Genomic DNA, 20,160 nt, shown 5'->3' with positions numbered 1-20,160 from the left:
TTTATATATTTTTTATAATTCAGCTTAGAGATTATCATACAATCATACAGGATGGATCGAGTTTTTTGTATGCCGTGAAAACGTCGAGCCGAGCAATATGCGCATTCGAACGAAATCTTGATCTCTTTCCTGATCGTAAACCGCGCGATCCGCGTCGAATCCGCAAAGGAAATCTGCGCGGATCGGCCGCGAGAAGCTTGCGATCGCGCGATATCGATATCGCGAACCGCCGGAAGGGTAAGTCGGGCTCGAAACTTCCTCATCTCTCGTGAGGGATGGTGGTGGAAAGTCTGTTTTACAAGGCGGAGTTCGACGTGCGACCACCTCCGCGGTAAAATTACCTGGCAGGTGACCAATGCAGCGGCACCGATAAAGCCATGAAAGAGGACGGCTGGGACCGTCGGCTAGTCGTTCTTAAAAGGGGCCCCAAGATGAAGGCGGAGCCTTCCTTCGGAGGCTTTCCTCCTTTCGTGCCTGCCTTTCGTTTCCTTTCGTGCCCTGCGTGTTCTAGACGATCGCAACCGCAGGAACCGGCAGTTCGAGCCGAGACCCCGTAGCCAACAGATCCGTCCCGTTTCGCGTCGCAACAAAAATAAGAAGGGTGCCGAGCCCCCTTCGTTTCGGTTCTTCGCAGTAGAAACCCTTCGAGTCGGTCGCTCTTGTCATTATTGGACATTATCCGTCATTATCGTTGGACACGCAGATCGATTGTGACACGCGAAAAAGTGAGGATTTGGATTGTGATCGAGTGTAATCAGGACTCGGAATCGAGGGAAGTGAGGATCCTTGTTGTGGTGGTGAACAGAGAAAAAGAAAGAGAAAAGAAGAGAAAGAAAGAAAGAGGGAGAGGAAGATTTCTCCTGGAATCAGGAACGGCTAGATGGCAGTCAGCACTCTCAACATGGCACCCTACTTCACTGGATATCCCTTTCAAGGTAAGAATTGTAATAATTATAAAGTTATCAGATGGTAATTTGAGATCTTGAGATCGAGTCCCCACGATACTAATCAATACACAAGTGCGAAGATTGTATAAAAGATGTTTAGATAATTTTTAGATTGTTTTAAAGTATTTTCACAACGCAAATTTTAAACATTTGGAGATTCTGAATAATAATTGCCGATTTAATAATACATATGTGTATAATAAATACAGTAGTCATATTTTTCAATGCAATGGTCCACGCGAGTATTATATTAATAATTGTTCAACAATTAATATAAAGATAAGAATTAAAGTAATTTGTTTTAAAGTAATTTGGTTAAAATAATTCCCTTTGAATTACTTAGAAATTAAATGTTAGAATATATGTATATATTTTCTGGCTTTATAATTTTTTGTCTTTATATAAAAATTAGTAAAAGATACATTTTATCTCTTTTGCTAACCTTTTACGGAAAAATACATTTTGTTGTATATGAATTATGGGGTAATTAAATACGACAGGTTCCATAAATAATATAAATCTCTCAAAAATGTACGATGTATAAGATGTATTTTTTTATATCTAAAAATTTAATTTGACAACTTGTATCCATTTTGATAAAATTAAACTTTCCAGTAATTCTTTTTCCGAAAATTAATTTCACTAGTATTTAACTGCATAAAGAAACAAAACTGGCATTACTTCCGCTATTCGTAGAAACTCTTCCTCATAGAGAATCTCGCAATTAATGTCAGCGCGAGTTTCACAAGCGACGCTCGACGCCTGCCGGCGTCTTCGCAACGGTGCCGTGGATATTTTACAACTGATGTTAATGGTTTTACGATGTGCGCTTTGACTGAATTATTCGCTGCCCGCCGGTATAACTTTCAATAGCGCGACTTTCATCTCTGTAAATGCCCGTAACTGTCCGATCCGTGATCGGTCCGATCGATTAATTCACTGAAAATTATCATCAACAAAAAAACTCACATCCTTACGTAATCCGGATGTAAGGACTAATCTGTATAGAAGCGTTTCGCAATGTAAACGCGTGGCGGGTATCGTCGACTAGAATGATTTAGAGGTCTGGAAAGAGAGAGAAATTGTGCATAAATAATCGCATACAGAAGCCCGTGTATGTCGTTCCGCATTGTGTAATTTATGATTTATGGAACAGTGCGCTACGCCGACATATAAAATTTCAAGGAGTGAAAGAACGGTCTATTGTATTTCTTATGCATTTAATTAAGATTGACGATTAAAGAGTGACATTTTAGCTTTATAAAGATTATAAAAAGAAAATACGTCACAACTTTTACCAATACAACTTACGATAATTACTATGTATCATTTATTTATTCTCATGCTAATATATACACATATATTGATCTATTTATATTACTTTCCAACTCTTATCGAACTCGTAATTTAGCTTTTAGAACTTAATATTTAATTTTTACTTTGCTTACACTTTTTATACATATAATACAAGAGAGAGCTAATGATGGCAATAACAGGACTCTCCAGATGGCGAACGATCTATTCGAATCGCTTTCTCTCACGTGTGCCTTTAAATCACAATTGTTTATCCACCGTTTCGGAGCACGCGGAAGAGAAAGAGAAAGAGGAAAAAAAGAGAGAGATAGGGAAAGGGATAAGATGGTAATTCTCGAATAAAGTTCGATACACAAGTCCGCGCGTAGTGGGCGTCGGAACGTGGAGGAGAGTCTCGAGGAAAGATACGGTACCCGTGGGTACCTAATGTCTGATATCGGATAGGCCCCGGGCGACGGCACGTTGATTGAAGCCTTGGCGCGACTCGGAACTCACACCGCACGCTAAGTACATGCATCCCTTTGGTACATGCGGGCTACTCCCACTCAGGTACGCGCGTGTACCTTCCGCTCTCATCTTCCACCCATCAGAGGGTCCCGCCTATAGTGACGATCGCCACAGTCGTATCACGGCAGATTGCGTAATTGACGAAACGAACGGATCGTCGTCGGTCCGTGTGTCTGCCTGAGAAATTAACCCTCGCTCTCTTGGAATTCTTCGGACTTGCGTCCGCATCAACTCGATGTTGAACCTGGTTTTTAATTTTTATTCAAAATATACACATCGATTCTGCGTAATAAATATTAAGCAATAATATATAACAATATTTTAATAAAATGCTAGTAATTATTGTATATAATATTAATATATCGAACATTTTCTTTGCGATCTGAACGGCGCATAAAATATATAATAAAACGTACATTTGACAGATTTTTCTCCAGTTTGCTCCAAAAATTATCAATCCGTTCACCAATAATCAAGAATGTCGGATAAAAAGCGTAACCATAATAGCTTGGAAATTATGTCGTAATTGGACGATGATCAGACTTACAGTTAAAAGCCTTGAATAACAAATTCAGTGATCATATCTTTTATAATTCTTGCAAACCGTTCCATCATATGCGCTTCATCACGTAAAATTCGAGCGATCGCGTATCTCGTTCTTAATGAGATTCAATTAATACTTGGGATAACGTTGTTATTACTGTTTAAGAGCGATAAGCAACCGCGACAAGGGGATGAATTACCATAAAGAAAAATCTCGTAAAGAGCGTAATTGCATGGCTCGCGCGTAAATCGCGAATGTCGCGGCCGCAAAATACGGTGCGTCGGCTCTTCGCACGTAATAATTTATCGAGGCCGATACCGGAGAAAAAGATTTAATTGAGGCCTGCGTCGCGTCTCCTCGTACCTTCGGGTAATGAAACGCCCGTACCGCCTGGTCAATTATTTGGAAATTCTCTAGCGTTCCTTCGTGTCTATAAGAGCACCCTCGATTGAGGTCGAGACGCTGCCTCGCAGGTAAATATTAATGATGCGCGACGCTTCGTCGGACGAATTCAAATCAGACGGAGGGGTGGGTCTTTCATCGCGTCACATCGCGCGGATCATGGACATTAAGTCTGATCGCTGACAATCAATCGCCCGTTATCAATAATTCATGTTGGAAATTATTTTTTTCGATCGTTTCTTCACCACGCGTCTTCTTCTCCCCGATGTTCGTTTCAACAGGGTGGTCCTTTCAGCAAAGACCCTCGCGAAAATGACTGTCGCGATCGTGTTATAATAAATTACGCATAAATCATTCACCAGCTGCTTATTGGATTAAATTGTCTTCTTGAGATAATCATTTTTTTATACGATCAAATTTAATGCAAAAAAAATTTAATTAAAAGGAGAAAAAATAAATAAAAAATATATTTTTTTTTCTGTATATATTGTATATAATTCAAGTGCTCATTTTTGTGCTTTCCTTTCCGCATTTACTCTATTTTACTATTTTCGAATCAAAGAAACTCGTTGTTCGTAAGTCCCCCACGGAGATATAAATCACTTCGATTTCTCCGATCGAAAAAAAAATAAATACGTAGATTTTTGCAATCGATACCGAGACTAATGGCACAAAATGCGATGAGAAATCACGTGGCGAACGCACGTAACAGCGGCGCATTTCGCAAGAACGCGTCGAACAATATTCATCGGCGGATAGGGAACAAAAACGCGAGTAAAGGGCTCGCTCGCACGCCTGGTGGTACATTCAACTTTCAATTCCGTGACTCGAGTTACGATCGCCGCGAGTTCGTAAAAGTACGGGTCCCGCTCGCGAGTGCAACGATCGGGTGCATCGGTGCATATATGCATCATAGGCAAAAGACGTTTTACACACGTGCGACGCGAAAACGAATGTGCGGTAGCCTCAGCATTCCTGACATTCCCGTGTCACTGTGCGAATTCCTCAATAAGCGATTCTGTACAATCTCGAACGGATACCTTCGCAGAATATCGATAAGCTGCGTCGTTAACTGTCTTTAATTACATATGTCTTTCTCATTCTTTTTTTTCTTTTTTTCCTCGCTATCAGCACTTACAAAAATTATTGAGAAAATAATTTTCTCTCTTATTCCTTTCTCAGGCCTAGAAGAACTCTAAATCTTCTATTAAGAGTGTGCTAATTTCTTTTTATTTATATATATATTTGTATACTCTAATATTTTTCCCAGCTAATTATTACGTCTAATATTTTGCTATTTGATTCCTTCAACTTTAGTTTCCCGAGTTCATCCAATTTATCCGAAACTCACGGTAGGATTATCCGCGATGCTCGCGCGCCTCGCACCGAGAGCTCGTCGGCGGCGGCGGCGGCGGTCGGCGCCTTTTGATCTTGCCTGTAATCCCGTCGGGCCCCGCGGCCTGACTGACGTCATACACCGGAGAGGTGTCCGGCCGGGACCGTAACCCGGCCTATACACGACGACGGGCGCGTGTGGGAGTGTGTGCGTTGCACGCACTCGCGGATATGTCCTTACGAAGAGCGCGAGAGGGATCCCGGCGGAGGTCGGGGGGGGACGGGGATGTAAATCTCTGGGGCTCGTGATGAACGACGAAACGGGACTACTTTTGTGCCGGAGAGGACTTGGACGCGCCCGGGAAGGGGGTCGTCTTTTGAATTACGCCGTGGTAATTAGCGGACTCTTAGGCTCCGCGCTCTCGCAGCAGGTAGCCGGCGAGAATATATCACGAACTTTGCCGCTGCGCGCACCACGATCCCGATGCGATCGCGAAAATGTTTGGGTTGCCGAGGATTCGCGACGCATCTCTCTGTCTCGCGAACTCTACTCGTCGTCTTGTCATTAAAAAATAGTCGCAATAATCTAGGCATTTTTTTTCATCGAAATTTAGCTATTTTATAAAATTCTTCAGAGAAATGAAACTAATTGAAAGTTCAAGATTTTTTATACCTTGTATGACTATTATTATCCTACGCGAGGCTCTGATAATTATCGACTATGCGAAAAGAAGTGTGTCATTACTTATTATTTTATTACTAAAAAGATCCAACATTCAGTCAGATCTCTGGACCAGAGCAGATCACATATCCGCGAGACGCACATAAGTTGCCCGCGCCTCTTCTCGGAGAGCGCGTTCTCTTATGCAAAACTTCCTTTATGTAAATACGTACAAACGTAGAATACGGGCCGTGCCCCCGGTTGTCGAGGCCCCTCATTGTCGCCGCGTGAGAGAGCGCTTTTAAGGCTCTTCAAGTTTTAAGGTCGCCTTCGCCTTCGTCTCTCTCTCTCGCCTTCCCTCTTTCCCTTCGTCCGCAGCTTTTACTGCTCCGCGCAAAACCAGGGCCGTAACTCGTGACGCGTCCCGCTTTCGTGGTTTTCTGAAGCACGCGAGGTCCAGCCTCTTCAGCATCGTCCGGAGCCACCGCATCCGCGCGCATCTCATTCCGCTTCTTTGCCCCTCTTTGCCGGTCGGAGCCGCTCTCTCTTGACTCCGTCGCGTGTAACGTCGTTTGTTTGACTTCGTGATTATAATTAAGTTAATTAAGGGGATGGACTAATTACCAGTAATTAGCGGCGTTTGAGCGGCACCTCGCGTGTCGCCGCGCTTTGTCTCGCTAAGCGGTCCCTCTTTTGCGCGAGTTTACTTCCCTCTGTTCTTCTTCTTCTTCTTCTCCTTCTCCATCACTTTTGTTCGTCACTTTTGTCCGTCTTCACTTATTCTCATTTATTTCGAGAAAAATGGCCGCGCCACACTTGTGCACACTGCATGCCATGCTGCATTGTATATCAGCGGCAAGAAAAAAACACACTATTTTTTCTCGACTGCGTTTCTATCCAATATACATAGTAATTTTTTCTTTTTGTCTCACGTACAGCTGTTACATATTTAGCTTCGTATATGTTAAGTAGCGGTAATTGTTTTATAAAGTAAGAGAGAGGAAGAGAAACGTATTGTATTCTCTATAGCTCGCCGGAAAATTATGCCTTTCAAAGTAATAACTCTGATCTACGCGTCATTTTCGTTTGAAGTTTCCGACACTGCGCAATCTTGTGACAAATCCTTATACCTATTTCATTATTAATTCCGCATAACTCGTGACTTGTAAATAGATCGTTGAAATAGATATGCGCTGCGCTATTATTGTAGCGTAACAAGCCATTTTTACACTATGTGTAAACGCGTGAATTGCGTTATTATTTTTGCAGGACAGGGTCGCGTGAACCAGCTGGGCGGTGTGTTCATCAACGGCCGTCCATTACCGAATCATATTCGTTTGAAGATCGTCGAGATGGCAGCGGCCGGTGTTAGGCCGTGTGTCATATCGAGACAGCTGAGGGTATCTCACGGTTGCGTATCTAAAATCCTGAACCGGTATCAGGAAACGGGATCGATCAGACCCGGCGTAATCGGCGGTAGCAAACCGCGAGTAGCTACGCCGGAAGTCGAGGCGAGGATCGAGGATCTCAAACGGCAGAACCCTGGCATCTTCAGCTGGGAGATACGGGAGAAATTGATAAAGGTCCGTTGATATCGCCCGTATTTTTGTACTAGCATTAACGGAATTGATAAATAATTTTGAGATGAGAAAGAGAAGGGTCTCAAGAAAGAGAAAAATAAGATGTCGTCTTTTGATATAAATAAATATGATTGCAAAATCCGAAATTGATAAGATTATGACAAGAATATTACATAGCCACATAAATTTTTAAAATATATATAAAACACATATACATAAGATGCACTTTCTTTTGACCATGATTTTTAAAAAATACTTTTTTGGCATCTTTCTTTATGATAATCTTTATTTTTCTGAAAAAATGCGCGTAACGACATTTAAAATTTACACAATAAATGTAGAAAAATTATACTAACTAGTCCAACGCGGTTCTGCCAGCAGGATGGAGTCTGCGACAAAGCCTCGGCACCCTCTGTATCCAGCATCACCAGACTTTTACGTGGACCAGCCAATCAAACTCGTCCCAACGATGATCCACGCAGGAATCACTCCATCGACGGCATTCTTGGTGAGTTTTAATAAATAATATTTATGATTATCGATCGATTTATCACGACTTTCGAAGTCTATCAAGATTTTCAACGCGATTAAAAATCACTGCGCTTTCTTTGAAGAAAGATTTTCAAGTGCGATATCCGCGATACATTTCGTCATTTTAACACCGCATAAACCACGAAGCGAGCATAAATGCAGCATCCAGAGTTAATCGAGCGATAAGCGTAATTATAGCGTAGCCGTGATTAAGTTAATTAAAGTAAGGTGACCGTATCTTGTGTGCTCGCTGAATTCGAAATGCGACTCAACATTTTCCCCGCATACTTGCGTATTGCGTATGAGGAAGTCGTTATCGGTTAATCAAAAATTTCTAAGAGTCGAAAGATTATATAACGCAATATTATTAGTCATATATAAATATAATAAAAATTTCAATTATTGGCTACACAGAAGGATTTTATTATGTGGATATTTTCCACGATGCTGTTGTATTAGTACCTTATTTACTACATGTTAAATGTTATATGAATCTTTCTCTCTCTGTCTGCAATATACAATGTATATACATACGTGTGTTTGTACACGAGGGTTCTACTTATTGAAGTATCCAGCAGTTTTGTAGGCACGCTGGGATTGGTAGAAATATAGGTCTGGTCGGCGAACATGTAAAGGGGAATTCCTTTCGTTTTTATTTATTACCGGCGGTAAGGGGTGCGAAGAAATATTAGGCGTCCCGTGGCGCGTAGATGTGTCGAGTTTATTACCTTGTCGGGAAGATTTAGTTTTGATTAGACGTATGCTCGAGATTGCAACTTCGCGCAAGGATTCACGAGGGTACTCGACCTGTTGCTTCTGTCACTTCTTGACCAATCTTTTCATGCTGTTGCGAAAGCAGTAATCTTCGTTCCCCTTTTTCGACATTATCTATATTATAACTTAATGCTTTTGCTGCGATAGATTAGATTACAAATATTGCGATATAAAATATCTAATTTTAAATAAAAATTTTAATGCTGAAAAAGTTTGAAATAATGAGTGTATTGAAGATAAAATATTTATTTTCTGTTTTAAAGGCAATTATATATTTTAAAGAATCAAATAGCGATTTATAGCGATGATAATATTCTACAAGAAAGATGGTTTATGAGGTGTTAAAATAAGATTATCTAAAAGTATCGATTTTATTGTATACTCCGATAAAATTTTGAAAGAATACACAAAAAACTTTTTTGCGTTTGCCACGTTTGCAAGCTCGGAAAAATATATTCGAAAAAAGGGGAAAAACAAGAAAAGAGTCAGACACTGCTCCCGCCGCTAATGCACCTCTGTGCGATGATAATATTCTACAAGAAAGATGGTTTATTAAGATGAGGTGTTAAAATAAGATTATCTAAAAGTATCGATTTCATTGAATACTCCGATAAAATTTTGGAAGAATAGACAAAAAACTTTTTTGCGTTTGCCACGTTTGCAAGCTCGGTAAAATATATTCGAAAAAAGGGGAAAAACAAGAAAAGAGTCAGACACTGCTCCCGCCGCTAATGCACCTTCGCGAAAGGAGAGGAAACGAAGACGAAAAAGAAGAAGAAGAACCAGAGGGAGACGAGATCTTTTTGAATACGCGTCTCGGACGTAGAATCCGCGTTTCTTTTTATTCGATCGTAGCGTAATGATTTAGCACCAAAGTATCAGGAATGTATTTGCTCGGCCTATGACATGAACTATGGATAGTGAGGATCCAAGGACGAGAAGAAAAAGTGAGATAACTTGAGCGCATGATGCATTAATGCGATAATAATAATACACCATCATAGTCAAGAATGTTAATGAATGTTTTCCTCGAAGATGTTTCTAAAAATGTTTACCTAGTGTGTTATAGTGTGAAATAGATAATTTAATTTCTTATTAATAATTTTTTATTACTATTTTAATTCTAACATTTATTAATTACTTCTTTCAAGATGGAGATCATAGATTAATAGAATATAAAATAATTGCATATAATTACTACATATAAAACATTCAATAGCGACAATTAGAAATAACAAACAATCTAATAGATCAACTACGTAATAAAATCAACGCGTAAGAATCTAAAGGATCTCACACAAATACACACTCCAATCATTTCGCCCTACATCATTCATCTTCCATATTCCTTTCTCCCCTCTTGTCGCAACATCAGTCCCAGAACGCAAGATCACTCAGCAGTTCCAGTAGCCAAGAACACGCGCGATAAATAACCTCGCGGTCTGTCCCTCGGTAAAAGAAATCGGGAGGAACGATCGGGACACAAGAAAGAGGGACAGATCGGCCGTGTAGCGAGTGTAAAAGAGGGAGATGTCAGGTGGAACAGAGTCGGACGGACGTGAAAGAAGAAATCAGGTGGAACGGTCAAGAGGAGGGAGTAGTCGGACCCAAGAAGAAGAAACGAGACGACGAGGATGTTGAAGGCTCCTGCGTAGATGCAAGGAAGATGGAGGAACTACGCGTACACGGCGTGTGGTCTTCTTCTTCGGCTTCGTGGCCGCCGCCTGCCTCTAATCTTACAAACCGCCAACAACACACCCCATTTTGTTCGCGGAACACAACGGCACCCTCTCTATTGATTTAGATGCTCTTACTGCGGGGCAAAGCCGTGATTGAGACCTGCGACCATTCATTGGCCACGTTCGAGACCAGGCGATTGCCTTGTCTTGGCTGTCTCACGATAGTAATTATTTAACATCAGCTTTTCCTGCGGATGTTTATCTCGATTTTCGACCAACGACCCGATCCCCTGCTTTTCGCCATTACTATACTATCTAAAGTCGATCTAAAAGTGGCGAGATAGTTGCAGGTATACACAAACATTTTTTAATTTGAGCAATTTTGCTTTGAATGCCCTCCCGCACAGTTATTTTATTTCTTACTTGTACTAATCGTAAAAATTATTCTTATTAATTATTTTTATTTTTATTTATTTTATTTTTAGAGTAAGCACAATAGTAATTTATTTAACTTATGCAAGGTTTCTCTTAAAACGATTATTAATATATGCTAGTAAATCTAGATATATATCATCTTAAATTTATTTTATTTATGTGAAAGAACTGCTAGGTAATCGCGCGCGCGTGCAACCTTTTTTAAATGTATGCGTTCAGTTCCCAAATTCATGTATCGGCGGGCGTTGATAGCTCGCCGAAAGCGTTAAGATCTCAAAAAATCATTAGGTATGCTCCTCAAAGCGTTGCGACGATTTACGAGCGCGCGATGCTCTTTAATCTGACGGAACCCGCCGTACACTTTGTGGTTCTCGAATTCTGGCTGATGTTCGCGCAGGTGCTATTGATTTAGACGTCCTGTCGGTTGATCGACTTAATCTGAAAATAAATTCATAAATTATTGAATATATTGCAAAAAACGAAGGATCCAAGGATTACTTGAGATATCTTGATATTTCAAATTTTACATTGTATATATTATAGCCAATGAGATGTACACAATTTATAAAAAAACTTCGTCGGAATGAAACCTCGTCGTTAAATAAAATAATAAATAATTGATAAACATTATTAGTTAAACTTTGGAAAAAAATTAAAAATACAGTAAATAGAGATTAAATTATTCGTGACAAATTTCAACAGTCGAAGTAGTTTTTAACGATGTAGATATTGAGGTCAACGTAACAGAGACCGTGGAGAACAAATCGGACCCCGAAAGGGTTACAAATCAAACTCGAAATTCCATAAATAGTGTCTCATGGGAGCAGACAACGATTCTTCTTTAGGAACGCTCCACGGGCTTTCGTTTAGCTCGGGTGGGACGGGACATGTCAAAGAACTTAATTTCTTCGCGGCGGACCCTAATTTCTCCGGTGTTTTAGTTTAGTATAGGTTCGGCTGGGCACGGCTGTAATCAGTAGGGTCTTAATGGTGGGTTGCTGAGACCGGCGTGTGAACTGTGGGCGTAAACGACTCGCTTCCTATCTTCGGTATCTGACGTGCAGCACGTGCTGGACCGAGAGATGCTCTCGCCGCTATTAAAGAACGCTCGCGTCTCTCATCTCGAAAGCTATCGATGATGTTTAATGTCAGTTTCGAGTAGAGAACTTGTGTTTTCTGTTAATACATCTCATTTTGGCAAACGAGGAGAGAAAAGTGAATTTAATCCTTTTAATCCGAGACAAATTCGTTAATAATTGACGATCTTTAAAGAATTATTAAGTATTTTTTTTATGACATATATAATATTTTAAATGACATACTCAAGTGGCATCACTCATTGATTATACTTTTAGCAGGAAGTAGTGGCGACGACTCTGATACGGAAAGCGAACCTGGCATCGCGTTGAAGAGGAAGCAACGTAGGAGTAGGACTACCTTTACTGGCGAACAACTGGAGCAACTGGAAGCGGCTTTTCATCGTACGCAATATCCCGACGTGTATACCAGAGAAGAACTTGCACAAAAGTAAGTTTTAGAAAAAATACTCTCTCTATATTTCATAAGAATTTACACGTTTAAATTCTTAAATCATGCAAATAAAAAATAGCATCAAATTAATTATTAAATTAAATGTTAGAAATTATTAATTAAATTAAATTTAGATATTAATATGTCAAATTAATTATCAGTTATTAAAACAGTTAAACAATTAAATTTTTTTATTAAAACTCAAACTTAAATTTAAATTTGTAATATTGATCACAATAATTGTTGATCGCAGAGAGTTAAAAAATTGAAATGTAGTTTCATCGTTTTACGATAATAGTCGTTATATATTTATATCTTTATTAATAATCGCAAATGTTTTTTTTTTTTTTTTCAGAACGAAACTGACAGAAGCGCGAGTGCAAGTCTGGTTTAGCAATAGACGCGCCAGACTTCGCAAACAGCTCAATACCCAACAGCTGAACGCCTTTAACGCCATGGGTTTACAATCCTTCCAAACTCAACATTACGGAAGTGGTGCTGAGAGCTATCAGAGCTATGGACAGACGAGTGTTGCTGCTGCTGCAGCGACCACCGCGAATTACCCTCAGCATTACAACTACGGGGATAATTATTATACAGCGCAGCAGCAATGGCCACGGACGACTCCGGACAATTATGGGTAAGTTTTGATTTAATATACTTATATATATAAAAAATTCCATTCTATAAAACTGCAAAGAAAGAAGGAAAGACTTGTTTAACTGTGTGTGTACAAGTTAGATATTATTCTAGAAATAATTAATTACTAGATCTAAGTCAATCAAAAATTTTTGGCAGCTATTACTATTACTGTTCACGACTTTCAATTTTTTTGACAACTAATTTTCAACAATTTTTTTAAAAAATTTGATTTTAATTAACATTTAATTTTATAATTTACGAAAAACTTGATAAAAAAATTGTTTATTTATTGAACAACCCGAAATGATATAAAAATATAATCGAACGTGATCTCTCATCCGCGAACATCCCCGCAAAGATTATTCGCGATCGAACGTCGCTATCTCGCGATGCTGCCACGATCGGTTAAAGCTAGATCACGGCGCAGGTACATACACCCTATGCCGAAGGATCAAGACCCGGGTTGGATTATTAGCCGGTAGCGTTTCATTATGGAGGCCCAAGAAGCAACATAATTGAGGACCACACAGAAAACGTGTCGGTGGGGCCCCGTTGGCTCTCTCCTTCTCTCGCTTCCTTGTTTTCTCTCCACTCTCTCCGCATCAGCTTCTCTCACTCTCTTTTTCTCTTTCTCTGTTCCCCTATCTGCTAGAGTGAATCGACTCGTCCGTTCGGCGTGTAACAACACACTGTAGCAACACGGCCATCGGAGCAACCTGTTATTACGCCACAATGGCTGAATTAATTGTTGGAAACACCCCGGTTTCGTCGTCTTTATCTCCGCGCGCGCCCCTTTCTCGCTTCCTCTGTGTTTCAAGCTTTCTGTCTCACTCGGACATCTGTACAATCGCTACCGTTAACTTACTTGGTGTGCCGAATCATCACGTGGTGTGCAGAACATTCGTCAGTTTTAAATATCCGAGCTAATGCTCATGGACCCCCTGTGAAACGTCAACCTAAACGTGGGAGGTTCCTTTTCATAGTCAGAAAGCAAACGATTTCATTGTTGATGGTTGTCGTCATTTTTGCCATTTCACGTTTAAGCAATGTGAAAACTATACAGACTATTATAAAATGACCATGAGTCATATCAGCACATTTCTTAGCAGAAGAAAGAAGACAAGTCTCGAAACTCGAAACTCATTCGAAAATCATTTTACATTTAGTTAATATGAAAGTTATACAAGACGTCGAAGAAAATATAATAATGAATGCCGTTAATAATGTATTTTTTAACGAAAAAAAGAAGTGAACTTTCGGAACTCACTTTAGATAAATGTTGAAATTGTAAGAATTGTTGAGAAATAGAGTGAGTCATTTTTAATTAATTAATATTTTTTAATAGGAAGAGGAGAAGATTAATTTTAATATACTGAAAAATTATCATTTATAAAGTTTTAATAGTTTCTCTCTCTTTCTCGTTCTCTCATTTTCTCTTAAAGAAACTTACAATCAGTTTCCTTAATAATCCTTAAATAAAGTGTGTAAATTCTATATTTTATTTGATAATGAATTTTAATTCCAAAATTATAGGTTCTAAATCGATTATATAGGCTCGATTACTATTCAATTTCTAAGAATTCGTTAACACGTCTATAGAAAAAATTTAATTTATGAAAGAGAAGAGAGAAACATTCTTCCGTATGAATATAGATTCGTAGAAGGATTCGCGTAGATATGTTGTGCACAAAGTCGATAAATCGTGCTGCTTCCGCCAGAAAACGTCGTCCTACCTTCTAAATAAAAAGAACAAAAAATATCAACGGGATTTAATGTGTTTAACTGTCATAATAAAGTACTGATTCAAAGTATTAACTGTGCTTTGCAATCGTATATTATCGATACGTCCATCATTTCAAAACATCGACATATGTGTATACATAAAAAAATTAATTTGAGTTTATTTTAATCAAAAATAGATTTTGGTGATTCTTTTTTAATTTAATTTTTTATATCAACTATTTTTTTTCATATATCGTTGACGCGTTTATTATGTATGTTCTAGTATCGTTTATGTCATAAAAAGATCTATGCATCTATTTGTATATTTTTTAAACATATTAAGTAAAACATACACAATGTGCTCCTGGTTCTCCACATTTTTGCATTTATGAATATTAAAATAATTACAATAATCTCTTTGGTATGAAATTTAAGAAATGACTAAATATGATAATAAAAGCAAAAGAGAGGACGAAGCTTTATCCCTCACGAGACACGATCCGAGATCCTTAATCACGGTGGTGTACCGAAATGCTCAAAGGGCCGCGACGGTGTTTGGAAATCGGCCGCTGCCGCCCTCGACACGCCCTAACCGATTCGCAGTGCGTGTGTTAGTGCGGTATCGCCTTGCAAACGGCGGTAACCACTTTGAGAACCATACGAGGGAATTTCATTTTCGTATTACCGCGTGTGGACACCTTTCACCATTGTAACTGCAACTCATTTCATCGGATCCCACGTAACCGTACATTTTTTTTTGTACGCATACAATAGTTAATTTATATTCAATATATCGATCGGAGAAAGATAATTACAAATATCAGTGAATAATATATTCCTTTAACCGATCAATATCTATGATTCGTGAGAATCTCCCTTTGTTCGTCGACATTTAATTAGTATGATGTCATATTCACACAATTTCATAATTTTAATAAATCTGTCTTGATGCAGAATCTTTTAAAAATTAAAACTAAATGCTTTATATTTATTTTTTCTTTTTATATTATTAATACAAATATACATATATATATGATAATTAATAAATTCAAATCTAATACTTCTATAATGCAGAGTAAATATTTTGTGATATTATATATATATAATTTTTTAAAACTAAGTAATCAAACGATAAATAAATCAGCGATAATCTCCATCTTGTTATATCGTCATTTATTTTCCTGTATATATAGACTATAGACGTTCGACATTCTCTTTTCATATTGCAGCTTATTCAACGCTTCTCACTACGGTAGTAGCAATCTCGCCTCCAATTTGACTTCCACCAATATCAGTCTAGGCAGTCTGGGCAGTGTCAGTCCAACCGCGTCAAACATGAGTGCCTGCATGGTGCAAGGTAGTGCATCTTCCTCCGGAGTGCCGGTTTCGACGGGGATGACACCTCACGTGACGCCGCACAGCCCCAGCGAGGCGAAGAGCGGATATCCTTACTTGGGTGGCATCGATTCTCAGGTTTGTGGAAGAGTTCATTGAATTAAGTTTGTTATAAGGAGCGATCGCGAATTGATTACACGCAACTACACTTACAAATGCATCGCGAAAGACATAGCTTCTGAGAAGTCGCTTCATCGTTATTGTTATATATTTATCTTATTTTTTTCTTAACCAAATTTCGGCAGAATTAAATTGTGCAAAAAAAAATTGCAGTTGTATAAAAATATTTATGCGCGCGTTGAAAATATTTCTGTGTTCACGTAATAAAAAATACGTTTCTTTTCTTTCTTTGTTGTTAAGTTATTATTACTTTCTTGTTATCGCGTTGTTACTTCAGAAAATTGAAGATCTGAAGAATTAAAGATCATTTTTTTAGCGATGACATTTTAACGAAAAATATCGCAACGTCTCGTTTCTGAAAAATCATATAAAAAATATTATTTGTATAATATAATTTCTAGTTAAATTAAATGTAAAATGTATGTGTTACATAGAGCGTCCGGAATTTAGAGAGGAAAGATTTTTTTATTTATAAATATATGTACTAAGTATAATCTCTATATATAATGCAATCGATTGTGTATAAATATTTTATAATCGCTCAGTACTGCTATCGCTAGATAATACGTTCAAGCTTTTCCGCTTTGACGCTATTGCATATTTATGATAGAGTGTAAAACTTACTTTAATTAACTGTAGATTCATATATGTAGATGTAAGTCGTACACTGACTTCTAAAAAGTGTCGTAATTTAACGCAAAGATTTATTCGTTAGAGTGATCAGCACTTACGAGCAATAAGTTGTACAACAACAATGCCTTCGAGAATGCTTTACCACTTTAGAATTATTTTATTATTGTAACGATATAATATAAATGCATCTATATATTTGCGTATGACTCGAATATATTTTATGCATAATGCTGTATATACACGTATTAGGTAGTAATAGTACGAAGCGTAGAAAAATTACTTACAGATTCTTAACGATCGACATGATGATTTTATCCAACAATTTATCTAATTGGCCAGTTACATAAGTTTATTGTATATAAAACACAAAGTGTTTCATCGACGCAACAGATATATCTGACTTGTATTGTTACATATAATAAATGGATTTTATGGAAAATTTACTATGTCCTTAAATATATTGTCAATGTTTTTCACCAAAAATTTGCTTGCAAGGTAAGTACACATTTGTTTAAATAAAAATGAAAATTTGTAAACAGGTATTTAACAACAAATTTGTTAATTTGAGATATATTAATTATTTCAGGATGTTATTTTCATTCATTTTATCGAAGAAAAGTAATGATCCCCCAAGATAAAAAATCTTTTTAAAAAACGATCAACCTAAAAAAAAGAGCGTGTATATAATTCGCGATTGGTCCTGAATCGTGAAACCTGTCTCCTGGTTTTAAGCCGCCCCCGCTAACCATCGTTGATCACGGGGTCTATCGTTAGGAGACAATACGCGCGGTCGGCGGGGTTCTACGGACCCCGAAGAGCCGACAATCGGGCGCACAGTGACACAACGAGCAATCAGCTTGCCGTATATCTACGGGTCCTGTCGCCACGCATTTGTGCCCCATTGTGTCAACGAAGTAGGTGGTCGGTGTCTCTCTCTCTCGCTCTTTCTTTCTCTCTTGCTATCCGTCTTCAGAATTTTAACAAAAGTATCTCTGCACAACGACTCGCTCTATCGACCTTCTTTTGATTTCAACCCTTCGAAGTTCGTAAGCACATTCACGGATATAATTTCTACTTGCTCGATTTATTTGGAAGAACATTTGTATTACGAGTGTCTATTATATCACATTCTTTATTTATATCATTATTTCAATAAAGTAAACTTATATTTTTAATGAATTTGCGAATCATAAATATATATTTATTATTACAGATTATATTTGGGATATATTCGCATAAACTATTAAACACGAATCAATAATTTTTTTTCAATTTCTTTCCTTTTTCCTTATTTCAATCATCGTAAATTTATATAGCGAGCAAACCATCAAATTACAAAAGAGATACATTAAAATTCGTTTGGAAAAAACCCGAGATCTGTCTCACGATACTTTTTCGAGACCTCACATATCGTTTACCTGCCTCCATGATTCGCCATTCAATGATCCCCGCCCATATTCCAACCCCTATAAGAGCGGTTCGGGGGTTGTTCCACACAAGAGCGGCTCCTTTGAAACTCGCCTTCTCTTCTTTCTCATCGCCAATCCCACCGAATATCTTCCCCCAATATGTTACTCTTAAATTGTTCTGATCTTAATGGCGATGTGGTAGGTCAAGAATTGGCATAAAAAGGACATTGTCATCAGAACTATCGTAAAATATAATGCAACATTTTATTATCAATATGTTTTAATAAATTTTTTTATTTAGTCTCTTGTAATTAAGAATATAATATTCACAAAATAAATTAATGTCTCTTTTGCAAGAGATAATATTAAATATATAAAAAAAATTATTCTTTTAAAACATTTTCCAAGAACGAAAAAATGGTAAAGTAATTAAATATTTATTACAAGGGATAATAATTTTCTCACAAACAATATACAGAAGTTCAAGCCGGAAAACATTCGTAAGTTGCACAAATGTGTCTTGCAATAATTTATTATAAATAACTGTATATTGTCTTTTATTTGTTCAATTTTGTTAAAAATTTTATTGCGTTTATAACAGTTTTTTTTAAGCGCATACACCGGTTCTTTTACTCTTCGTTACATTTTTCAACACGATAACCAGAACAGATGTACCGGCAACTGCAAAGCTGATAAGTGTGACGACCTCCCAGACTCACCCTCACGATAGAAATCTAAGGGTGTCGTTACAGCCAATGCGTGCGTGCGTGCGCGTACGTTGCGTGACTTCGGTCTATATGCACCACGATACATATCCGAAACATATACGTTTCACGATGTAAAGTCACACTTTATACATGTAAAATAGCTAATGCAATTTTTCTGCGAGATTTATCCTAAACGCGCGAGAGATAATTAATTTTTATTTCCATATAATCTTATTACAAAAATTATTATTTATAATTATTTAATATTTTGGATATTGAGCGTAATTTTGTTAAGTAAGAAAAGTGAAATATAATAAATCAAAATGTTTTTGAAACTTTGAAGATTATTTCTAAAAAAACTTATGATTCGGAAATTCTTTCAAATTTCTTTCACTCCATGATGACTGCTTCATTATTGCCTAAAATTAATTTTCTAATAACCAGCATCTTGCATTATAATTTTTAAATTGATTTATAGTTTTATTCCTTACACATTTCTGTGAATATAAAAAATATTTCGTCAATTATATAGAGATTTCTTTAATGTATTCATTGATTGAAATTTTTTGATATAGTGTGTGATTCTTTTTTTTAACTTGTCATTATTATTATTATTTTTTTTTATAAATTTGCTTTGCAAAAATGAAATGTCGACTACCGTTGGAGGGGGAAGGGGGGGAATAAAATTGGACAAGCGAAAAACACACACGGAACCAGTTCACGCGGGACATGATGGCTGCTCGCCCTTAATGGCAATGCAGCCCCCCCATGCGATGCATCGTCGGCCCTTTTCAACCAATGGGATTGCCTGCCGTGTTTCGAACAATGGTTTGCGTCCGAATAGATTAATCAAACTTAACCGAGCCAATGAAAGCCGTGCAAATCCCGCGTGGGGGATGCATGCGTGCGTGCCGCCCGTTCGTGCGACTGTAAACGAGCAGTTGCACGCTCGCCCATTGCATCCTAGCAAGATCATGTCGGGGAATTATGGGAATATATCGTGCAATGAGATCGCCGGCATCATGGTGTTGCGAATTTAACGACGATCTCGAATCGGCGGCGTTCAACAATGTCGGGGAGGATCTTTGATATGTGAAGATCCCGATCGTTGTTGAGGTCATTCACAAAATTCGAAATGATTCTTCTCAACGTGATGATAGCCGTTACATCTAGACTAGAATCTAGAATGGCTAAGTAAATAATATTTATTTTTATAATAATAACTAAACAAGTATTAAAATTTATGGGATTACATTTACATGAAGATGTTTTGGAGTGAAATTATTTCTATAA

General features: G+C 37.8%; 1 protein-coding gene across 5 annotated transcripts; it reads left to right on the top strand.

The window, feature by feature from the left end:
- The first annotated feature begins 346 nt into the window (after positions 1–346).
- LOC145949056 (protein gooseberry) lies at positions 347–17,154 on the top strand. 5 transcript variants are annotated; one of them, XM_083058759.1, is made up of 6 exons: positions 347–935; positions 6,980–7,293; positions 7,672–7,798; positions 12,068–12,236; positions 12,595–12,879; positions 15,833–17,154. In XM_083058759.1, the coding sequence occupies exons 1-6, from the start codon at positions 881–883 to the stop codon at positions 16,095–16,097; spliced, it is 1,215 nt and encodes a 404-aa protein (XP_082914885.1). In that variant the 5' UTR covers positions 347–880; the 3' UTR covers positions 16,098–17,154. The 5 variants fall into 5 exon arrangements, with proteins under 5 accessions (XP_082914885.1, XP_082914886.1, XP_082914884.1 ...); XM_083058760.1 differs by having other exon boundaries at positions 7,669–7,798; positions 12,065–12,236; positions 15,899–17,154; XM_083058758.1 differs by having other exon boundaries at positions 348–935; positions 7,669–7,798.
- The last annotated feature ends 3,006 nt before the right edge of the window (positions 17,155–20,160 follow it).

Source organism: Prenolepis imparis, unplaced genomic scaffold (genome assembly GCF_030444845.1).
Source record: "Prenolepis imparis isolate NDT839.2.m4 unplaced genomic scaffold, iyPreImpa1.0 SCAF_2, whole genome shotgun sequence".
NCBI classification, from domain to species: Eukaryota; Metazoa; Arthropoda; class Insecta; order Hymenoptera; family Formicidae; genus Prenolepis; species Prenolepis imparis.
This window is presented reverse-complemented; position numbering and strand designations above follow the sequence as displayed.

Excerpts from the sequence above, each read along its gene's own strand:
- LOC145949056 (XM_083058755.1), top strand. The coding sequence starts at position 881 with ATGGCAGTCAGCACTCTCAACATGGCACCCTACTTCACTGGATATCCC. Across the intron at positions 936-6,979 it reads CACTGGATATCCCTTTCAAG|GACAGGGTCGCGTGAACCAG; the intron begins GTAAGAATTGTA and ends TTATTTTTGCAG. Across the intron at positions 7,294-7,668 it reads TACGGGAGAAATTGATAAAG|CAGGATGGAGTCTGCGACAA; the intron begins GTCCGTTGATAT and ends CGGTTCTGCCAG.